The 22186-nt window shown below is 43.5% G+C and overlaps 2 protein-coding genes across 4 annotated transcripts in view; one reads left to right on the top strand and one right to left on the bottom strand.

Moving 5' to 3' along the window:
- Window positions 1–19168, top strand: part of SGSM3 (small G protein signaling modulator 3) — a 27335-nt gene extending 8167 nt beyond the window's left edge. Inside the window, exons 3-23 of one of the 2 annotated variants that reach the window (XM_053407247.1) lie at window positions 337–399; window positions 1481–1566; window positions 2789–2855; window positions 3704–3912; window positions 4005–4112; window positions 5838–5981; window positions 7864–8059; window positions 8733–8878; window positions 9436–9660; window positions 10170–10224; window positions 12146–12273; window positions 12490–12645; window positions 12895–12949; window positions 13123–13172; window positions 13859–14011; window positions 14203–14273; window positions 14810–14858; window positions 15656–15741; window positions 15980–16102; window positions 17352–17412; window positions 17645–19168. In XM_053407247.1, coding sequence (XP_053263222.1) covers window positions 393–399; window positions 1481–1566; window positions 2789–2855; window positions 3704–3912; window positions 4005–4112; window positions 5838–5981; window positions 7864–8059; window positions 8733–8878; window positions 9436–9660; window positions 10170–10224; window positions 12146–12273; window positions 12490–12645; window positions 12895–12949; window positions 13123–13172; window positions 13859–14011; window positions 14203–14273; window positions 14810–14858; window positions 15656–15741; window positions 15980–16102; window positions 17352–17412; window positions 17645–17725 — 2256 coding nt within the window. In that variant the 5' untranslated portion in view covers window positions 337–392 and the 3' untranslated portion in view covers window positions 17726–19168. Of the gene's footprint in view, window positions 1–336; window positions 400–1480; window positions 1567–2788; window positions 2856–3703; window positions 3913–4004; window positions 4113–5837; window positions 5982–7863; window positions 8060–8732; window positions 8879–9435; window positions 9661–10169; window positions 10225–12145; window positions 12274–12489; window positions 12646–12894; window positions 12950–13122; window positions 13173–13858; window positions 14012–14202; window positions 14274–14809; window positions 14859–15655; window positions 15742–15979; window positions 16103–17351; window positions 17413–17644 lie in introns of those variants that run through there. The other variant, XM_053407248.1, reaches the window with a different exon arrangement.
- MRTFA (myocardin related transcription factor A) overlaps window positions 19127–22186 on the bottom strand; it is a 42846-nt gene continuing 39786 nt past the window's right edge. For both annotated transcript variants that reach the window (XM_053407245.1, XM_053407246.1), the window contains exon 15: window positions 19127–22186. In XM_053407245.1, coding sequence (XP_053263220.1) covers window positions 21675–22186 — 512 coding nt within the window. In that variant the 3' untranslated portion in view covers window positions 19127–21674.

The raw sequence follows: 22186 nt of genomic DNA, 5'->3' as shown, positions 1-22186 counted from the left end.
ATTGCCTTTGATAAGTAGGGCCTGCATGTATATATTACACTAACCAAGATGCAAACATGCCCAGGGTTATTCTGTAAAGATAGCTGAGCAGACATTTGAAGTTCAATACTTCATCTCCTACACTTGAATGGCTTCCTTTATGTGTTGACTCCTGACATAGAGTTACTCTTGGAACATGGAAATAAGTTTATTTGGTAAGGATTGATTTAACTAGTGTTGGCTCTGATTAGAGAGCAGCTAACTGTGAATCAACTATACTTGTTATGCATAGTTTGTTGGTCTCAAGATTAATTGCTTTATTCTTTCTGTATTATGCCTGCATCTATGTTGTAACAGGGCAGTGACCTTCGGAAGAGTAAAATAGCCACCATTGCCCACGTTCCACTGCCACCATGTCAGGTAAGCCCTTAATCAATTATTAGTAATTTTGATATTTTATCAAAATCCTTCCAATTTTAAGAAAAGACCATATCAACCATACCAGTGTTGTTAACTTTATTCCAGTTAGCTACATGTGTCATGTAGTGTTTTGAAACTTCAGAGAGTCAGGCTGCTCATCAGATTGGACACACAGAATCACAGACATCTTTTCATTTACTTTTTTCTAGCTCTCAGACAGAAAACTCAGTTAACACTACCATATTTACAAGAACAGAATATGTAAATCACTGGCTTGATCCAGATATTTGAGTGGAAGGCCATTTTTTCCCACCTTTTCCTCCCCATTGCAGTCCCCTTTGCCCCCCAAAGCTGCTCAGGAGGGATGGAGTATGGGAGAGTGCAATAGATAGGGAAATGCGCAATGAGGAAGAAGCTTGAATGTGTCAGTGGTTGGATTCTTGCAGTTTCTCCCCTCCCGCTGTGTTCTGTACTCCCTTCTGTGCCATTCTGAAGGTATCCCTAACCCTCACAAGCAGCTTTTTGGGATGGGTCGGGAAAGAAAGGGGAACAAACACCCCATAGTATGAGTAGCTTTTCTGCTTGCAGAAAGTCTGGGTCTGAGTAAAGATCTCTAGCAAGGCCATGACTGGTTTACAATGCCCCTAACTAATACATTAGGAATACTTTCCTAGTTGCCAATAAAAGAAGGCAATAAGAATCTGTGCTGAAATAAGTGTATTTAGAATTTAGCACTTCAAAGGTTTGAGAAGAATTTGGGTTCACATGGTATATTCAGAGGAATTTTCCATCTGTCCCCCCACCCCTTCTAGAACAATAGTTATTCCCATGCTTGTGAAAAATGAATTTAATCCTACATACATATCTGAGTTACTTGGGCAATCCTGCATAATTCAGTTGCTTTTCCATGTTTCCATGTGTCCACAGTTTCCTTATGGTGATTTCTGGACTTTTAATAGCACAAAATTGGAGACAGAGTCTCGTGAAGTGTTTTAGGATTGGCTATCACAGAAGTGTTAGTGTGACTTTCCTGTCCCTTGTGTTCCATTGTTGTGTATGTTTGTAATGTTTTTACATATAGGAAGCTGTACCCCTACTGCTGGTGGGCCCTTCTCTGCTCTCACACCCAGCATATGGCCTCAGGAGATCTTGGCAAAATATGCCCAGGTACTACTATAAGACAAAGTGAAATAATAAATATTGCACCTAATTTCTTTTTCATTGTTGAATAGTAAACAGGAGTGTACATTATGAATGTTTGTATGTGTCTTCAAGTACCCTTCTAGGCATTTGTGGCAATTAATTGCTGGTTCAGCAGCTGCATTCATTCTAGCATGAATGGAGCTCTCAGGTAAATTGGCACTGCTGGCAAAAATCTGATATAGAGCCTGACTCTAATAGTTTATTAGCTGGTAACCTAAACACAAATTATGTCTGATCTTGCATTATGTCTTACATTTGGGTAAAGAAGCCAGGGTATAAAATACTTCTGATGGCTGTGTATACCCTTTTAAAAAGACTGGGTAGTGGAAGCCACGCTCTTGAGACCTTGCCAAAGGTTTCACACATGAATAGCCTATAAATTTAATTAGAAGTGCATGTGCCTGGCACAACATATAAAATGAAAAATCAGCTGTGAAACATAGAGTCCATTGGGATAAAGGCTGCCAGTAAGGAACCCTTACACTGATAAAATAAATAAGACTCCAGCTGAGCAGCTGCTTGCATGATAGTCACTGTTATATGTACAACTGCTTGGTGACGCTCAAAACTCACATTCAAAGACAACAGGGTTAGGCTGACAAATGCTTTCAGGGGCCATCTGGATTAACAGCAATCCCCAGGTTGAATCAGGAATTCTGTGGTAGATCTTTACATCCAAAAGAAACTGGGAGAGCTTTGGTACTAATCTTAGCATGTTAGACTTTGGGACAATATTGTGCTTAAGTGGTTTAAACAGTACAGAATTGGAAGTATTAATTGTGTCAAGACTAGACGAGTAGTTGTGACAAGCATTGCTAAAGATGCACACACATAGAGAAGCATAAATGGGAGCAGTGTTTCCTGTGCATACAGTATATGTACACATAGAATAATATGTAGACTGAGCCAATGAGTGACCAAATCATCAGTCTGTAGGGTTTTGATGCCTTTTAAATAATGAGAAGGGGTTAAGGTTGGGAGAAGCAAGGCAAAATATCTCCAATGGAAGTATCTTCCCAACATGTTCTTCCTAGATTTACTGTGGAAGTTATTTATATAGGCTATAAGAGTACAGCACAAATGCATAGAGTGCTCCCATTTTTATTTTGGATGCCTGCAGTGTGTAAAAGTGTTGTACCACCTAGTGGCAAAGAATGGAAAGCAATTCTTTTCTTCGGTTTTCCAGAAAGAAGAATCTGTTGAACAGCCAGAGTTCCGGTATGATGAATTTGGTTTCCGAGTAGACAAAGAAGGCAAGGCCTTTTATTTCTGTGGTGTAACTTGTGACAAGCTCTCCCTGGGGCTCTGCTTCAGAAGTCACTTATTCCCAGCAGTCCCTTTCCAACTCTTGATTCTGGTGGTGCTTTGAAAGCAGTTGACCTCTAAAGAAATTAACTTCAGGCTTTACTAACATGATAACATACTTGGTAACATGTCATTTAGGAACAGTGCACATGTATGTAAACAGCAGCTTTTCCTTCTTGAAAAGACATGGAGGTGACAACCCGGATAGGATCAGGGTGTTGCTCGTATGTATTTTAAAGCTGTAATCCATCTACATGTTTGTCTGGGCTCAAGTTCTTGAAACCAGCAGAGTATGAAACCCTGGACAGCTGCTGGGAGCCACCCGGAGTGACTGGGGAAGCACAGCTAGATGGGCAGGGTATAAATAATAAAATTATTGTTATTATTTGTGTACATTGTTTTCAGAAGATTTAGTAGTTTATAAATCTATATGCAAATAATAAATAAATATTAGGACAGCTAGCCACTTTAGGCATTTCATATGAGCCAGAATACAAATGTTCAAATGGAAAAGTAAACACCTTCATTTTCCTGTTTGAATTTCAACTGGCTGGTGCCCATATACCTCATAAGGGACTGTCAGAGTGGATTTTTCAACATCACCAACGGTGGCGGTCTGTGCATGCTTTGGGATCAGAATTGGAACATGGTTATATACTTGCCCAAGCATGCACAACTGAATTCTTGACTCTCTAGATTGTAAAGTCCAGCTTTTCAAGGAATTATTATTTTTCAGATGTAGAAGGCTACTTGCTACTTTCTTCTCCACACCTAAAGCTGGTGTTCTTTGCTACAGATGGCGCAGAGCCAAACTCTAGCAAGCTCTTGGGGATCCCACTGGTTGAAGAGCCGCAGCACAGGCTGAAATGGCAGGCCCACTTGGAATTCACACACAACCATGACGTGGGGGACCTCACCTGGGACAAGATAGAAGTCACACTTCCACGTTCTGATAAGCTGCGATCATTGGTGTTGGCTGGCATTCCTCATAGCATGAGGCCACAGGTGAGGCATTCCTGGTTAATCATGGAGGAGAGCTTGCTGGTGAGGTTTCCTGTCTTAATCATAAAACCCTTTCCTTCCTTCATTTCACCCAGCTGTGGATGAGACTGTCAGGTGCTCTGCAGAAGAAGCGAAATTCAGAAATGTCATATCGGGAAATTGTGAAAAACAGCTCAAATGATGAAACCATTGCTGCCAAACAAGTGGGTACTTTGCCATGGGTTAGTTCTTGGGGCTCAAGAAAGGGCACCCTATCAGGTGGGTGGAAGAAAGGGAAGATTAAGAGCAGCGATTGAGAGAAGGAGGGGTTACCCACTCAGTTTCTTGGAGTTGGTAGTTCTCTTCTAGTGCTGAAAATGAGCTTAGAGGGATTGGCTCACAGCGTTCCTCCTGATATTAGCCAAGAAAGGATTTACTATCACACATCACCTCTGTGGATTTAAAGTTTATGTAGAACAAGGGGGGGGTGTTGCGCACTTGCTGCCATCATGCTAAAGGGAAAAGAATAAAATCTTCAATCGTTAGAAAGTAGGAAGTTTTGAGGTCTAGATACAGAACTTTGTAAGCATCTCTCTCAGCCAGCACACATCTTCTTGCCACTCAGCAGCAGCTAATTACCCTTTAGGTGTAGAGTTTGCATAAAATATCATTCTGTTGATGCACTAACATGTATTCATGAGGCGCTTTGCTCAGACTTTTGCTATTGGATATAAACACTGAACAAAATGTGAAGAACTAGTCTGGAGATCACTATACAAGGTTGTGTGTCTTAAGCTCCAAATAGCACCACTGAGTCCTAACTTTTAATCCTCAGACTCTTAGGGCAGATCCACACCATACATTTAAAGTACTTCCAACACACATTTAATGCACATGACTTTCCCCAAAGAATCCTGCGAAGTGTAGTTTCCCCCTCATAGAGGCACAATTTTCAGCATCCTTAACAAACTATAGTTCCCATGAATATTTGGGAAAAGCCATGTGTTTTAAATATGCATTAGATGTGCTTTAAATATATGAGGTACATCTGCCCTTACATTAATGAGTTATTCTCAGCCCATTAAGGGCAAACAACAACAACCTAATGAAGGGGACAGGACTTTGTAAAACTAGTAGGGAAGACGAAGCAACTTTATAAATAAAGTTAATGGGAAATAAATGAATCGGAGATGCCATTTATAGCGCTGTGAGTGCCTTCTTCAGATCTCATACCTTTTGCAAGGTGCATAAAGTTGAGCCTTCCTTCCCCCCATTGTAACTAATCTGTCACCAGTCGTTGGAAGGTAAATATTTTTTTTGCTTCAAGTAGGCAGGAAGAAAACGAATCACAGAGTAGAGGCATCCAAGCCACCCTTTGGAACTGGGCAAGGCTTCTGAAGCAAACGTCAACTCTTAAAGCAGGCTTTGGTAGCCTGGTGCCATCCAGATGTTTTGGACTGCAACTCCTATCATCTCTGGCCATTCTGTGGGGAGCCGAAGTCCAACAACATCAGGAGAGCACCAGGTTGAGGAAGCCTGCTAATAGGCCTCTCACAATGGCACCATTGATACTGTTTGTGGTAGTCAGGGTCTCATCCAGGCTGCTTTGCGGGGGGAAACTGCTAGAATGTGCATTGGCACATAAAACCCAGTACTATTTGGTACATTTTTATCTTGACTGTGCAGTAAGAGATGTGCTGCTTACTCACTCACTTTGAGCAGTTCACTTCAGGTTGCAGATGAGGCATTATACTGAATGGATGGAAGTTTGCATGCTCTTCGTGAGGCTTCCATTCTGAGGTGAAATGGCAGCCTCAGACTACAAGCCTACTTTGTGGGTGTGCAAAGAATGTAAGGACAGCCCAGGGGACTAGAGAAAGAAAAAAGAAGATGAGGATAATTGCTAACTGAGTCTAGAATGCTAATCTGTGATACTTGATTTCTGTTAGATTGAGAAAGATTTGCTCCGCACCATGCCCAGCAATGCCTGCTTTTCCAACATGAATAGTATTGGAGTGCCGCGGCTACGCAGAATTCTCCGGGGACTGGCATGGCTGTATCCCGAAATAGGCTATTGTCAAGGCACTGGCATGGTAAATAAACCTCTCCTATTGTGGTTATATGTGAGTTGTTATTGTTTCCCTTCGGAATCTGCTCACAGCAGGTGAGAGGAATTCACAGGTACCTGTACAGGCAGCAACATACTTTTTTTTATCCAGTAGAAATAATAAAATAAGTTTACTGCAGAGGTGATGGCACCACTAAACATAATATATTACTCCTGCCAGGAGTAGCATGACCATGGTGAGTATTTGCTAACACCCAGCTGTAAGCCATAAAGTAGCCTGTTTCAGGTATAGCCACTGTAACTTGGAGAACCTCCACATCCTCAGAAACAGCCACCAAGAATTGGAAGTAGGGAAATGGAGATTCCTACAGTCATCTGTGCAGTTAGATGTCCTATATGTTTCAGCAGGGGGAATGAAGAATTGTTATACCACATAGGTGCCATTTTCAGCAACATCCCTTTTGCCCATGTAATATTCACTGCAGCTCAAGGTCTTTGTGATGGGGAGAAATGAAGGCTGTTTCAGTGGCAGGGCTCACCAAAGACTCTGTGCGACTAGCAAAGTTATTAGCACCATAGGTTAGAATCAAAGTTACTTTATGAACTTATGCTACATTGCTCCCTATTCATAACTCTGTTTAGAATTTATTTAAATCATATGTAAGCCAGCCTGCAGCACAAGCTCCCAACTTGGCTCACATTGAGAGAGGGGCCCACAGTTATGCAATGGAAAACTAGCAGACAAGTCAGTCTACAGATATTAACCCTTTAGGAAGTGCAAGTAAGGGTGAACTGGAGGCGGCATCACTCTGTACACCTGAGGACATCCATTCCAACAAGCTAGACATATCAAAAAGAGCAGACTGCTCTACAGAATTACCAGGCCCAAGGGTAATTTAATTCTGGGGATGCATCATTGCCCGCCTGACAAAAATGCTCTGGTTGTTTATGAGATGGAGAATTAAATCAAAAGCTGCATCCAGTGAGGAAATGTAGTTATGAGTGACTTCAGTTATCCTCACGTAGATTGAATCAGTGTGTGCTCCCGTAACAACAAAAAAGTACAATTACTAGATAGGCTAAATGACTGTACCTTAGAGCTGACGGTCATGGAGATGACCCTGCACTTAATTTTAAGTAGTATTCAGGGCCTGTTGTGACATATAAGTGTTGTTAAACTGCACTATAAAATTCAGCATATATATTCGGATGGACAATCTCCAAAAAAGTTTAGTACAGTCATGTTTGATTTCGTAGAGGAAACTTGGGGGCGGGGGAAATAAGACTTCCTTCAGAAAATGGAAGTTGCGTATAAATAAGAAGAAAATAAGCACAAACTTAGAAAAAGAAACGATAAGGGCAGCATTCCCTTCTGGTCAACCTTCCAGGGGTGAAATGCCAGTAGTGGACAACCAACTGTGCAGAGCAATGAATGTGCACTGTGCCTTGTGTGGTAAGCTACTTCCTAGACACACCCCTCTCTACCCAGGCAGGCAAGTATCATAGTTCAAGGACACATTCCAACCAAGCGAAGGGACTTGAGGAGGATGTAAAGCAGGGCTGGTGGGGATGTGGTCTGGGGACTGGAGGGCCACAAGCATCCTTCTCCCTCTTATAGAAGAACTTTGGCAATTAAGCAGTATATTAAGAGCTCAAATAAATAAGTCTTCCTGGAGTCACAGAGGTTTCCTTTATCCCATTATTATCCTTTTACTGAAACTATGAGGCTGCTTTGCATGAAAACATTATAGTATCGCTCATTTGGCCAAAAGGTTCATCATCTAATATCCTGTTCTCACCATGGCTAATTACTTTCTATCCCTAAAATTCTGCTGCTGTGAGGGAGGGCACCAGTGGGCTGTTACAGATGCTTTTCAGCTTATCTCCATGTTTTCCTCTTCTGCTAGGTAGTCGCTTCCTTACTTCTTTTCTTGGAAGAGGAAGATGCCTTCTGGATGATGTGTGCTATCATTGAGGACCTGGTGCCGGCCTCCTACTTCAACACTACTCTGATGGGCGTCCAGACTGACCAGCGCGTCTTGCGGCATCTCATTGTGCAGTACTTGCCACAGCTGGACAAACTTCTCCAGGAGCATGACATTGGTGAGAGCCTCCCTTGGTCAGCTGAAGGTTTTGAGCTTCAGGGTACAGCTCTCTTCTGTGAGCCACATTGTTAACACACTGTGCATGTGGCTGCTAAGGGAATTTAGTAGTGCAAATGAGTCAAACATGCTTTTGAGCATGAGTCACTTTAGCTTGGTATTTGGGTTGAAATGGAAGGAAATATATGCTTGTGTGCACATAATCTCTTGTGCTATTTCAAAATTCTTGTTTTAAGCAGAAATATCAGTGGCCTCATTTGCTTGTTATTTGCTTGTTATGGTAAGCTATAGTTAATGGCTTGCTGTGAATGTGCCTATTTGGGCCACTTTTCCTGCATACCAGTAGCAAGCAAACCACAGTCCTTTGCTTAGTATTCTGTCTGAACTAGGAACTAGGTTGTTTTGCTCCAAGCAAACCACAATCTGTAGGCAAGTTTAGTCCTTGGTTTACTGATCATTGTTTATTTGGCTCTGGCTTGACATAGTGAAAAGGACTGAGAAGGGAGCTGTATTTGCCTGCACTGACATGGGTAGATTATTTGGAATAGATGTGAGTGTTCTCTGTTTTATGTTGGAAGTGGAAAGGCAGGAGGGCAGGAGTAGGATGGATTCTTCCTCGTGTGGGTGACTGGGAAACTAGAATGATACACCTTCTTTACTGTCTCCATTCACAGAGCTCTCCTTGATCACCCTGCACTGGTTCCTCACATCATTTGCTAGTGTTGTGCATATCAAGCTGTTGCTACGAATTTGGGACCTCTTTTTCTACCAGGGCTCCATAGTTCTCTTCCAGGTCACACTGGGCATGCTCAGCATGAAGGTAAGCAACACTCCTCCGCTTTCCCCTCAGGAATGAGTTTTTATATACAGGGACCGCTCTCCCGATTCCCCACCCCCATCTTAGGTATTTGGGGAATCCTTTATGAGAGGCGGTCTGTGTGTGTAAGGAAAGAAAAACAAAAAATGCCATATATCGTTCTTTTGAAATCTGGGTGTGCAGTAGCTCCTTTTGCCACCCGCTGTTGCCTTTGCTGCTTTTTTGTCTTCTGAATAATGCCAGCGAACTAGCATATAGACTGGGATTGTTGACAATGATCTGTTTCAAGAAACACTTTGAGAAATAACCTCTGCTCTTCTGGTTCTGTGTTGGGCAAATGGATGTGTGGCTGAAATTGAGTGTAGCATTAAGGAATTCCTTTATAGGAAAATAATTGGGTGCAAAGGGAGATTAACGGAAGCATGCATTAATTGTTGTCCTGCATTCACCATGCAAACTTTCATCATGGGAATAGAGTTAGATGCAGATAATGGGGCTGTGAGAATTGCAAGGGTATTCCAGAGCATAACACGCAGAATGCCTTGTTCCTGTTAATGCAGGAAGATGAGTTGATTCAGTCAGAGAACTCTGCCTCCATCTTCAACACACTCTCGGACATCCCCTCTCAAATTGAAGATCCAGACTTGCTCCTGCAGGAAGCCATGCGTGTTGCCGGTTCCCTGACGGACGTGGCAGTGGAGACTCAGCGGTGCAAGCACCTAGCTTACCTCATTGCGGACCAAGGGCAGCTGCTCAATGCAGGGGCTTCTGTCAACTTATCAAAGGTGTGTTTCTAAAGCTCTTGGGAATCACAAGTTAAAAAATATTTCCTTTCTCAGGCTTGGCTTCTGTTGCCTTTGTTGTTCATAGGTAGTGGTAGTGATGTTGAGTCAGTCTTGGATGTGTTATTGAAGACGTGCTGCAAGACGTGCTGTTGTTTGAGGGAGAGGTTCTTGCTGTTGGCTTTTTGTATCTTTATTTTAGATCTTGTTATTTATGTGGAAATTGTTCCGTTTGGTTGCGTATTCTTTGATGTTTTATTTATTGTTTATGACTACTTTCATTATGTTGCAGTTATGTATTATTTTTGTGTTGTAAGCTGCCTTGAGCATGATTTGAACTGTGGAAAGGTGGCATACAAATAAAAATTTGTACGTACGTATGTATGTATGTATGTATGTATGTTTGATGTACGTGACCCACAAGATCTGTTTTACCATACTGAACATAATGTCACTATAGCGTTTTTACTATATTCTCTCTTTAATGAGTCTTGGTCTTCTGTCTCTCTCAGATTGTACGACGCAGGACGCAGCGCAGGAAGTCTGGCATCACCTCTCTGCTTTTTGGTAAGGAGAAATGCATGAGCATATTATTGTTGCCCTGCACAGGTTGGAACAGTTGAAAGAGCAAACATGGTAAATGTAGAGGGCAAAACATACTTGGTGTCTGCAAGACTGGCCGTGTGTTGGCACTTCACACTCAACCATATTTTATTTATTTATAGTGTACTGGGATGTGTAATGGAATGAGCCAAATAAATCCTCAAGCTTCCTTCCACCCCACCCCCCACCCCGATGCAGAATAAGTGGCTGAGGGTGGGAAAAGGAGTACAGTGGTACCTCGGGTTACATACGCTTCAGGTTACATACGCTTCAGGTTACAGACTCTGCTAACCCAGAAATAGTGCTTCAGGTTAAGAACTTTGCTTCAGGATAAGAACAGAAATCGTGCTCTGGCAACAGCAGGAGGCCCCATTAGCTAAAGTGGTGCTTCAGGTTAAGAGCAGTTTCAGGTTAAGAACGGACCTCCAGAACGAATTAAGTACTTAACCCGAGGTACCACTGTACATGAGTCAGAGGCACATTCAGGTTCATTCCAGCTTGTGCACATTGCGCAAAATTATGATTTAGTGCAAACATGGCCATAGATTGTCCTTGCACTATTGTACACTGTACTAAGCACTCTGCTTGCCTTCAGGGTAAGTAAAGAGACACTTCTGTCTGCTGCCTAGATTCATCTTTTTAAAAATTAACCTCTTGGGAGTCATGTACAAGGTGTTTATTCTGCTGTACACAGGAGTGTTCCTCTTCAGTGGCTGTGATGGAACCCCAGGTGAAGCCCGTGCTCTTTGTCCTCTTTAAAGGTCCAGAGAAAGAAAGTAATATGAGACACACAAGTAGTATTTACGAGTAGAGAACTGCCCTCCTTACTTATTGATCACTTCTGAAAGGCTGCACTACTTTTGAGACTATTCACTAATAAAGGTCTGTCCCTGGGCAATCCGCTCTGCAGAAACAAATCTGTTTTTTAATCTGTGTAACTGTGCCGTGGGGTTTATAGGCCTTTAAATCCCTCACTGAAGTTGCTTTGTAGGGAGCTCAGGGCAGTCAACTTAGTTTTAAGTTTACACTGTAGGTGTGCCCTTATTTTATTCTAGCTTAAGCACACTCTTAGGTTTTTTTATGTAGCTTTTGAGGAGGCCTGAGAAACTGAACTAGGCTTCAGTCTCTTTTCTGCCAAGAGGCTGGTTATAAAACATATTTATGGGGCTTTGAGATGGGGCATAAGGCACATCTCCAGTTTTTCTCATTTCATGTATTCATGTGGAACACAGATTGGATTTTTTAAAAGAGCTATTGTAATTAACATCAGTTCAGGAATAGAGCGGCACTAAAAAGTAAAAGGAAAAACACAATTGTTAGGAACTAGGTATGGGTGAAAATAAAGCAGCAAGTATTCCATTGCCCATAACTCCTTGAAACACCCTTATGTAGAATAGTGTGTAGAGTTCTGTTGCCCTATCTTAAAAGAAATATCCTGCAGAAAGGCAACTAAAAGTATAAGACTTTAGGAAAAAATATGACTAGTGGAAGTGGATGTGATTGAGACATGAAATGATGGAAGAAATTCATCCTCTCATGTTATACTAGAAGGGCAATGGCAATGGTCTTATTTGCTCCTTTGTTTAGACCAAGGATTTCTAACCTGTGGTAGCATGACCAGTGGCTAGGGAGTATGGGCACTGTAGTCCAAACATCAGCATTGGCCACAGGTTGGCCAACTTTGGATTAGACAATTGAATAGAAGGGAAGTCTGTCTTTTTGCTATGAGAACAAAATGGAAACTCAGCGTATAGAAGCAGTATGTTTCCAAATAGCAGATGCTTCAGATGAAGAGGGGAAAACTAAGAGAATGATGATGATGGTTGCCACCTTGCTCTGCTTGAGTGATTTCCTTATCCTTCCTTTGTTTCTGCCTTCCTTCCAGGGGAAGATGACATGGAGGCACTGAAGGCCAAGAACATTAAGCAGACGGAGCTGGTTGCAGAGTTGCGCGAGGCCATCCTGCAAGTGGCACGGCATTTTCAGTGTGTGGATCCCAAGAGCTGCAGCATAGTGAGTAGGGGATCTCCCAGAAGAAAACCTGTGCTTCCTGATACTGAGATGGTTACCACTGTACCCAATTTACTGAAGGAGGGGCTTGTTGGCTGAGAACTTGCCTCATGAGGGAATATGGGAAGATACAAAACTGGAAGAATGTCCTCATCCCTTGTTAATCTCTGCCTTCTGCTTGGCATGAATTCAGATTACTCTTGTTTGTCCCCCAACCAGGATTTGACTCCTGATTACACCATGGAGAGCCACCAGCGGGACCATGAAAGCTATGTGGCTTGTTGTCGGAACCATCGGCGACGGGCCAAGGCATTGCTGGATTTTGAGCGCCATGATGATGATGAACTGGGCTTCCGTAAGAATGATATCATCACGGTACGATGGTCGGGACCAACAGAATGGTAGCATCATGTAGGGGGGTGGAGAAATCAGACATTATATGAATAAGGAACAACAAACAGATTGAAGTTTGGTTTTTTCTGCAGTATACACTAAAAATAATTGGGGGCAACTTCCACTACGTGGGTATCTCAGCTCAGATTCCGTATTTGCTCCCATACATTGCTTGCTGCTCCTTTTTCCTCCGTATGATCAAATCTCTTTTCCTCCTTTCAATTGCTGCAGATCATCTCTCAGAAGGATGAGCACTGTTGGGTGGGAGAACTGAATGGCCTGAGAGGTAAGTGCAAATGGGATTTGTGTGAGGGGGGAATCTCTGCCCACCCCCAAACAATAATATTAAATCTATTGGGGGGGGCTACCTTCACAGCCTGTTCCACAAATACTGTTTGCTTATATACAGGCTGATACCAAGACTAGATTGCTATCCTGATATTTCCCTGCTCTTTATAGGTTGGTTTCCTGCAAAGTTTGTGGAAGTTCTGGATGAACGGAGCAAAGAGGTAAAGTTTCCATATTAAATTTATGGCCCTGCTTCATGCCATTAGTGTCTACTGTTCTCTGGATCCTTGTAAAGGACATGGTGGGGTAGCAGATGCTGAGAAGCAGAGTTTGGGTCTGGGTGAGTGGGAATCACATGCTGGAAAAGCCCATATCTCTTAGTCACCCAATGACAATCTGGGTTACCGGAACACAAAACCATTAAATATAATCTCATTCTGTGCAAGCTTTGTGCACTGTATGTTTCAGATTTGGGAAATAGGGAGATACTGTTATTCCCCTACCCCAGTGGGAGAGGTAGACCATATAGGAATAAGGTGACAAATCCAAGCTCACTCAATAAATCCATGGCAAAGCCAATAATTTATATTTGGGAAGGTAAAACCAGATTTGCCAGCACCCAGCTGGGTAGGGGCAGTGAAAAGTTTAGCAAAGGGGATAGTCTAACATCTTCATTCATATACTTGCTAGCCAGGTGATTGGAGGAGCTTGGTAATGCCAACTGTGAGCTTATTAAAATATTTTGTCATATGGACTTTGCGGTTGCCTAGGCATCCTCCTATGAAATAGTGGGGCGGGCATATGAAACAGCATTCACAAATAGTATGTTAAAGATCTACCATATGTGCCTTTCTGCTTGCTGTGGCTTCTCATCCATTAATGGAGGCTGTGGTCTTGTTTCTCCAAGTATTCCATTGCTGGAGATGACTCTGTCACTGAAGGTGTGACGGATTTGGTTCGAGGGACACTCTGCCCAGCCCTCAAAGCCATATTTGAACACGGGCTGAAGAGGCCATCTCTGCTGGGGGGGCCCTGCCACCCCTGGCTCTTCATTGAAGAGGTAAGAGAGGCACTTGGTGTCTGCAGGGTCTTTAGAAATAGTATGGCAAGTACATGAGACCTCTGTGCAGCTGGCAAGTACAGAGGCTTCTGGGAGAGTGTAGTAATTGCAGGGGGGCGGGCGTCTGCCGGTCTGTCACAATAAGAGACAACCGTATCAATAACTGTGCTTGTGTGCTCTTTTCTATCTAGGCTGCTGGGCGAGAAGTGGAGCGTGACTTTGACTCTGTGTATTCTCGTCTTGTGCTCTGCAAGACCTACAGGTAAATGTTTCATCAGTCTAGTGAATTAGATGTTCCCTGTCCGTCACGTACCCTTCCTGCTGATACTTATTTTTCTTGTAATGTTTTCACATATTACCTTGTCAAACAGATAAACAACTGTTTGACATTTAGAAGACCTAAGGCAGCCCTGTTCAGGGAAGTTTTCCACCGTTAATGTTCTATTGTGTTTTTATTATTTTGTTGGGAGCCACTCAGAGTGACTGAGGCAACTCAGTCAGACGGGTGGCATATAAATAATACAATGGTGGTGGTTATAGGCCAGGTTATTGATGTAGGATGGGCTAGCCAGTGTCTGCTGCAGAGATTACTCGCCAAATGAGGCTTTCTTTAGAGGGCTACAAGCTTTTAGTGGTGTAAGTTCCTAGCCAAGTGGCCTGTGTTGAAATTTGCAAGGACTACTGAGAATCTTCTTTGAAAGGAACTGTTGCTTCTATCCTGTGTGTGGCACTGGGTAGGGCAAACGTCTGACTCTTGTTTGTTTGGTATCAGCTGGATCTATTAATTTACTGTTCTAGGTTGGATGAAGATGGGAAAGTGCTAACTCCAGAGGAGCTGCTTTATCGGGTAAGCTGTTCTAGTGTTTTAATTGGGTGTGGTGATGTCATGAAGGTGTCTTTATGATGGAACAGTCTGTTTTCAGGGTCTAATGATGAGGACCTGTGACAAGCCCAGAGGGCTGTGTCTTCCAGCAGGTGGCAATCTAGAGTCCTTTCACTCTCATTGCCTCCAAGGCCCAAATGCTTTGGGTAGAATACCTTTTCATTGCAGTTTGAGCTTTTTGGCTCCCAGGAGAGAAAGGCTGCTGAATAAGAATCCATATACCGTATTTTTCGCTCTATAGGACGCACTTTTTCCCCTCCAAAAATTAAGGGGAAATGTGTGTGTGTCCTATGGAGCGAATGCAGGCTCCTTGGCTTCAGCGATAGCAACGCGAAGCCTCCGAAGCGCAGAGGGAACGCTCCCTCCGCGCTCCAGAGGCTTCATGTTGCTTTCGCTGAAGCCTCGAGAGCGAGAGGGGTCAGTGCGCACCGACCCCACTCGCTCTCCAGGCTTCAGGGATAGCCGCCTGAAGACTCCGGAGCGCAGCGGGAACTCGCACTGTGCTCCGAAGGCTTTGGGTTAATTTGCTGAAGCCGGGAGAGCAAGACTCTCCTGGCTTCAGCAGAGAGGGAGAGCTGCACAGCGCCCCTTCAGCAAAGTGGGAGGAGAAATGGAAGGGGCTCCGTTTCTCCTGCTGCTTCGCTGAAGGGGCGCTGAGCAGAGAGGGGGACTTTTTTTTTCTTGTTCTCCCCCTCTAAATCAAGGTGCGTCCTATGGTCGGGTGCGTCCTATAGAGCGAAAACTCTTTTCCCCCTTTGCAGGCGGTGCAGTCTGTCAACATGTCCCATGATGCAGTACATGCCCAGATGGATGTGAAGCTTCGTTCTCTTATCTGCATTGGACTGAAGTAAGTCTTCCAGTTATTTTTCATACAAGGCTGCTTTTGTTAGCAGAGAACAGGAGCCTAATGGGTGGCTTAGACTGGGCTTCATCAGCAGGGGCTGTGAGCTGGCAGCCTAAGGTGTGATCTGCTCTACTGCTTCCGAGCCACAAGGTCTTCTACCTTTTCTTTCCCCTGAGTTTCTTTATGCAGTGGCAATGGAACGTGTGTGTGCTAGTAACTTTCCCTGTGCCTTGTTTTTCAGTGAGCAGGTGCTGCATTTGTGGCTTGAGGTGTTGTGCTCTAGCCTGCAGACCGTGGAGAAATGGTTCCATCTCTGGTCATTCTTGCGCAGTCCTGGCTGGGTGCAGATCAAGTGTGAGCTCAGGTGGGTGGAACCTCCTTTTCCCCACTTTATTTTACTGCCCAACTCCACCTCCTGGTAGCTGCAGCCTTATGTAAGTGAATGAAATCATCCTTGGCTATGTCATACAGGGAGAGAGAGTATGCTAATTGCTTTCATTGCCCAATCTTAGCCTCCTTGGAAGGAATAGGTCTTTATGTGCAAGGCTAATGGCAGTACATTGTGATGAGCTCATCAGTCATTATCCTAGCAGAATAAGATTTGATTTTATTCCCCCTTGCCATCATACACCACCAAACCTTCTTGGTTGCCACAGCCAGCCTCTCCAGAAAAATAGAAAATAACCAGTTGTCACAGCTCACATGAAGATGCATCAGCCAGGCTGGCTCATGGAAGAGTAAAATAAGGGGTCATCCACCCTGTTTGTTGCTGGATTGGGTCTATCTGCAGAACACCTGGTGTTCCATTTCAGCGGCAAACGGCATTTTCCCAGGGGAAACCAGTGGGGCAAGCAGAAGTGTGGACAACTTCTAAGAGGGAACTGCTCAGAGTTTCTATATTGGGAAGGCTTTCTGCCTTAGATGATCATGAAAGGGAAGAGATAAACACAGGGGAACGGGTAGACTTGAGCTTCAGCTGTAGTAGAGCCGAGTAGAAAGCAAAGTACAAAGGAGTTAGTCTGTGTGCAGCAAAACTAGGAGAAAATGTATTGATTACTCAAGTACCTGAGTTTTGTATTTCATAAGGACAGTTAGACCTGGAAGCATGCTTATTCTGTTAGGTAAATCATACAACTTGTCTCCTATGTTTTTACACAGCCGTCAATTGTGCCCGTGGCACTGCCAAGTGCTCTAAGTAAGGATGCTGGGAGTCCTCTTTTTAAAATAAAGTATTGTCTCTTAAATAGATGTAGCAGTATATACTTCACATCAGCTGTGTTAAATGTGAGGTGACTGAACAATTCAGGTCTAGATTTTACTCAAGGGTTTTTTAAAGAGCCACTTTTAAAAAACCACCACCAAGCGCCCACGCCTATTTTCTTTCTTGCTTCTTCACTTCTTTACAATGACAAATGTCTTGAAGACTTGATTTGTGGCAGTAGACAGATACAATGTTTTGCAATTCTTGTTTATGGAACAAGCATAATTTTTAATTGTAAGAACAGAATGAAATAAATGTGTCAGAACTTAATGTGGGTTTCACTTTGATTACTTTGCCTATAGTGTTAGCCCTCCTTTTAAGCTCTCTTAATGGTTGATATGTTCTGTTGCAGAGTCCTCAGTAAATTTGCATTCAGCCTTTCTCAGGATTGGGAACTCCCTGTAAAAAGAGAGGTAAGCATCAACAGCCCATGCATTTGCATCAACCCCAGTTTAGGGTTAGACTGTGTTCTCTCTTATATTTGCATAGGGGGCTGAGGTACAGCAGGCTAATCTTTGCCCCAGCCTGGACCCTTTTGTTTTCCGGGATGGTATGGTGGTGGGCCCTGAAGCACACACACACACAGTACATACATATTAGCGACTGTGGGGAAATGTGAAAAAACCCTTTGCCTTCCTTTTTTAGGAGAAGAAGAAACCACTGAAGGAAGGAGTCCAGGACATGCTTGTGAAGCACCATCTCTTTAGCTGGGACATAGATGGGTGATTCTTTGGCCTCAGTTTGGACTTCTTGGATGACATCAAACAATTGGCATATTCTCCTCCCTCGCAGCTTGTTCCCCCTTCAGTCTGTCCCTCTCACCAACAGTCTTTGCTTGTCAAGAGTTCTCTTGTGGACTGGTATCAGTTTGCTTAACAGGTGGGCAGTAGCATATGGAAGAGAGCAGGGGTTGTGCTGCATTGTTTGAAACTGTGGCTGTCTAGCTTCCCTTTCCCATGGTGTCACTAACTTGATTGTGCAGAGCATGTGCATATTATGGAAGTCATGTACCACTCAGGAGTCTGTGCCCCTTGGATACCAAGCCTATTCAAGGCCTGCTGGTCTGGGCAAGAGGGAAGACAGTAACGTTAGACAGAAAGTTGTCTAGGTGTGGTGTACAGCACGAGGAAATTCCCCCAAGGCTAATCAGTCTAGCTGTTAAGATTCATTTATGGCAGGGAGAGGAGACCAACAGATTCCAAGTTCCTCCAAGGCTCACTTTATTCATGATGTTTATTTTCTTACATACGCTAACATGTGAAACACCCCTTATTAGTGTGTGTCTGAAAGAGAAACTGTGATTCGTGACTAGTTTTCCCAGGTGCTACAGTGCAGGAATGGCTGGGCTACTGCCACAAAGTGCCTAAAATGGCTAGCTGGTTTAAAACTGCCTTGGGTGGAGCAGCAGGAGCCTAGCCCTTTAATTCTGGCTCTTAGCTGAACAGCATCAGTTCATTTTAGCCTGGAACTTTGTAAAAAAAGAGATTACCAAAAGATGTAAAATGTATCCAGAAATCTCTGTATATTTTGATGTCGCTTAGCAGGAAATGGATTCAGGACCGAGATGGCTCAGGGAGTCAACTGCAACCTACACTGATGATGATGATAGAGGCTGCAAGACAGGAGCACAATCACTTGTCATTTTGGTTTCTAAGTAAATTGCACATCTTGTGACTAAGACAGTAATAGGGAAGTAGGACTGCTTTTCAGATGCCTTTAGCCTTATTTCTGTTCTCCTGAGTTATGTGGAAGTATTAGTAGTTGGAAGGAAAAATTGACACTTCTGCGAATGATTCTAGGATTTGAATATTAAGTAAATCAGCCTTGAAATATTGTGTTTCTTATTCAGTGAATAGTACTGTTACAGTCTGGTCAGCTAGAATATACTGACTGTGACCTGGATGAGAATAGATTGCAAGCCCCTTTCCCCATAGTTGCATTCTGTTCTACTACTGGATAATTTGCCACACTTCTTTCAAGGTGCTGTTTCTAGGAAGGAGAAACTGTCACAATAGCGTGAAATGGCTCTTCATCCCTCCACAAATGTTGAATGCCTTTGCTGTCTTTTCACCATGGCACGTATCAGTATCCATTATGCCATGACCAAAGATGAAATGTACAAAGATGTTACAACACAATTTTTTTTAATAAAATGGATTTTTCAAATAACTGAAAAAATAATTTGATTTATCCATAATATTCATTCCATACCCTTTTCCAGTTGCATGTTCACTCCAGGTCCAATACTATAGCACTGCGTAAGCCTCTTGCAGGTGCTGATAACCCCTTTCATTGATGCATAGTGGAATAAGTGTGCGTGCTAATCAAATACAAGCAGTGGTTATCAGCAGAAGAGTGCGTACATTCAAACCAAAGGAAGACCCTTAGACTCTTGTTTTACTTTGGGGATATAAAAGGAGAATTTAGGGAACTTATTTTATAAGCCATGTGTTTTTATACACTGGCAAAAAAGCCCATCTTAATACCAGTCACTTTCTCGTTCCACAAAAGAGTAGTATTCCTACAATGGGCTTAACCCATAGCGCTTTTCTTCATAATTTTACACTAGACATGTTTACCCTTTCAAAACCAGGCAGCTGTTGGGGGATAGCACTTTCAGCACAAACCCACTGCTGCTGCTAAAGCAGCCCTGATCTGGCCAACAAGTACTTTCCAATCTAAACTCATTAACTGCTCTTAGTCTGAAAACAGGTAAGATGATACTACTGAACCAGATCCTCTCCCCACAATAAGTTGGCTTATTCTGCTTTTCTATACTGTGAACAATCCCAAGTCTAGATCCAACCTTCCCAATCAGTGATAGACTGAGTGACAATATTAGTAGTACGTCTTGAAGAGTATACAAGAGATACGCCACCTTCAGCAGCCATTAATCAAATTTCCAAAACAGTCATATTTTACTGAATGAAATAAGACTCACGTGCAGTTGGCCATTTCAGGATAATGGCTAATCACATAACTAATATTCTCTTCAATTCCATTCATCATAAAAGGGGGTGTTTAGGATATGTTATGTAGACTTGATAAAATATAAGAGAAACAGAAGGGGCTCCTGGATCCTGTCAAATGACAGGACCCTTCTTCCTTCTGCTTTGGGGTGAAAGGCAGTGCCAGCAGACACATTTAACTACGTATTTTCTATGGGAGGGAAAGAGACTAATAGAAATACAATTTCCTTTGAGTGACATGTGCAATAAGGCTAAAGCTGGTAGTCTAAGGACCAAATCCTCTTTCCCACCAAACCACAGGCTAAAATACCAGCTCCCCAACAGTTTACCACACAGTAGGAGCTAAAGGGAAGTAACTACCCCCTAACCAGGTAGATAACTTCATCTGCTTTCCAAAAACAAAACAAGTTTTATAACGGCTATATACAGAAATTTTACCAGCTATAAATGAAACCAGGTATCAAGAGGCAAGACTGTGTTTTCTAACCATTCTCTTAACCACACAGCAGCAGGGACTATGGCTACAGGAAAGTTCCTCTGTGCAATGAAAGACATGCAGCTCCTTAGGCAAGCAGCACCAAAAACACTTGCCTCAGAGAGGTTAGTGCTCATGCTCTCGGAGATCAGCTGAACTCTCCAAACGGAAGTGGAGCCGCAACCCTTAACCTACAGCCAAGACCAGACATCCCCATGACACCAACCTCCAGATCAGAGAAAGCTATACTTCATATGCAGGAAAACTCTTGGGATGAGTAGCTGAACTGAAACCCATGAACAGCATAAGCACTAAGAACAGGAGCATAGTGCAGCTCATCTGCTCCAGTGCTTGTTTCCCAAAGGCCCAAACTTCACAGAGCGCCACCACTTTGAACAAGTAAGTTCTAGCCAACTAAGTTTCATAGGCAGAGTTATTAAGAGGAGGTGGCAGAGCTATTACAGGGGGCTAGGAGTATCATCCCCGATGCAGCTGTCTTGATTCATAACCAACTGAGTACCTGAGACAACAATGTCAGGTGAGATACAACAGCTAGGGCATACAGCCGCCTCTTAAGTTTTAGTGGAACAAGGGCTACATGCAGGAATTAGCAAGCCAAAGGAAGATGGCTATTATCTAAGCTGTGGCACATAACTTGGGCTTGGCTTTCTTGCCAGGCAGAAAGCACCTATACTATGGCATTGTTAGGGAAATGCTCTTGGAACAGGATCCTCATCCATATAAGCAGAAACCTCACTAGTCCTGTACTCATCCTCCCACCTCCTCATCTCCAAAGATGGCCAAATTACCTTTTGCCCAATTAAAAAAAAGCACAATTGCTTTCTAACAAGGCAGACTGAAGGTCAGGAAGGAAGCCTGGTTTCTCCAGTAAGTTCTTCCAAACTGCTTTTGATTCTTGGCTTCGAACTAAATCCTCAACTCCACCCAGAGGCAACATCCCATTCTGAAAACCTCCAACAAGTCATACAACTGGTACGACCACTGAACATTTGAGGAAAGGACCATGCCTTAGTCCACCAATAGCTATGAGAAGTGTGGTAGCTTGCCTGAGGTTGAATCAGAAGACATCACTGGTACGTGCCCTTGGCTCTAGCTTCATGAAAGCTGGTCAAAATGCAGGGCTCTTAAGAAAGGCGACTTTCACTTAAGAGCCCATCCATGTCCTACAACCCAGCTGTACCGCTCCCCTGAAGTCTGCATGCTCAGAGAGCTATAAGCAAGAATCCCAGTGCAGCTGTAAATCATGTCCATCAAGGAAGTCTGTGGAGAAGAGGCTAGGTGTTGCAGTACTGAGGGGGGTGAGGCTCATCACTGGCCCTCCTGACAGCTCCAACCAATCCATACTGTCCAAGTTAGCCTCTCCCAGGTCCAAGCTTGGTTCCCCAGTAGACTCAGGGGCAAAGTGCAATTCTGATGTGTCCATAGGTGAAGATGGGTGGTCCAGGATAGCTGAACTGCTTAGCATCTCGCTGTAGAGGTCAATTAGGGACAGAGGCTCAGGTCCATCAGGGCCAGCTGTCAGCAAGGGGAGGCCAGTGCTGCTTACCAAGAAGTCTTCCAGCCTGCCTGCTGGGGTGGGATTAATAGAGCTGGAGTGGCTCATGGGCACCTGGAGGGGGAGCTCTGAGGAATGGTGGCTGTTGGACGGAGAAGGGCATCCTGGGGAAATAGTGGCGCCTTTCCTTCCTGGGGAAGATTGCTCCTTGAACTGAGCTGAAATCT

The sequence above is a fragment of the Podarcis raffonei genome, chromosome 10 (assembly GCF_027172205.1).
Source record: "Podarcis raffonei isolate rPodRaf1 chromosome 10, rPodRaf1.pri, whole genome shotgun sequence".
Classification (NCBI taxonomy): Eukaryota; Metazoa; Chordata; class Lepidosauria; order Squamata; family Lacertidae; genus Podarcis; species Podarcis raffonei.
The sequence above is the reverse complement of the archived record's forward strand: the minus strand, read 5'-3'. Positions and strand labels throughout refer to the sequence as shown.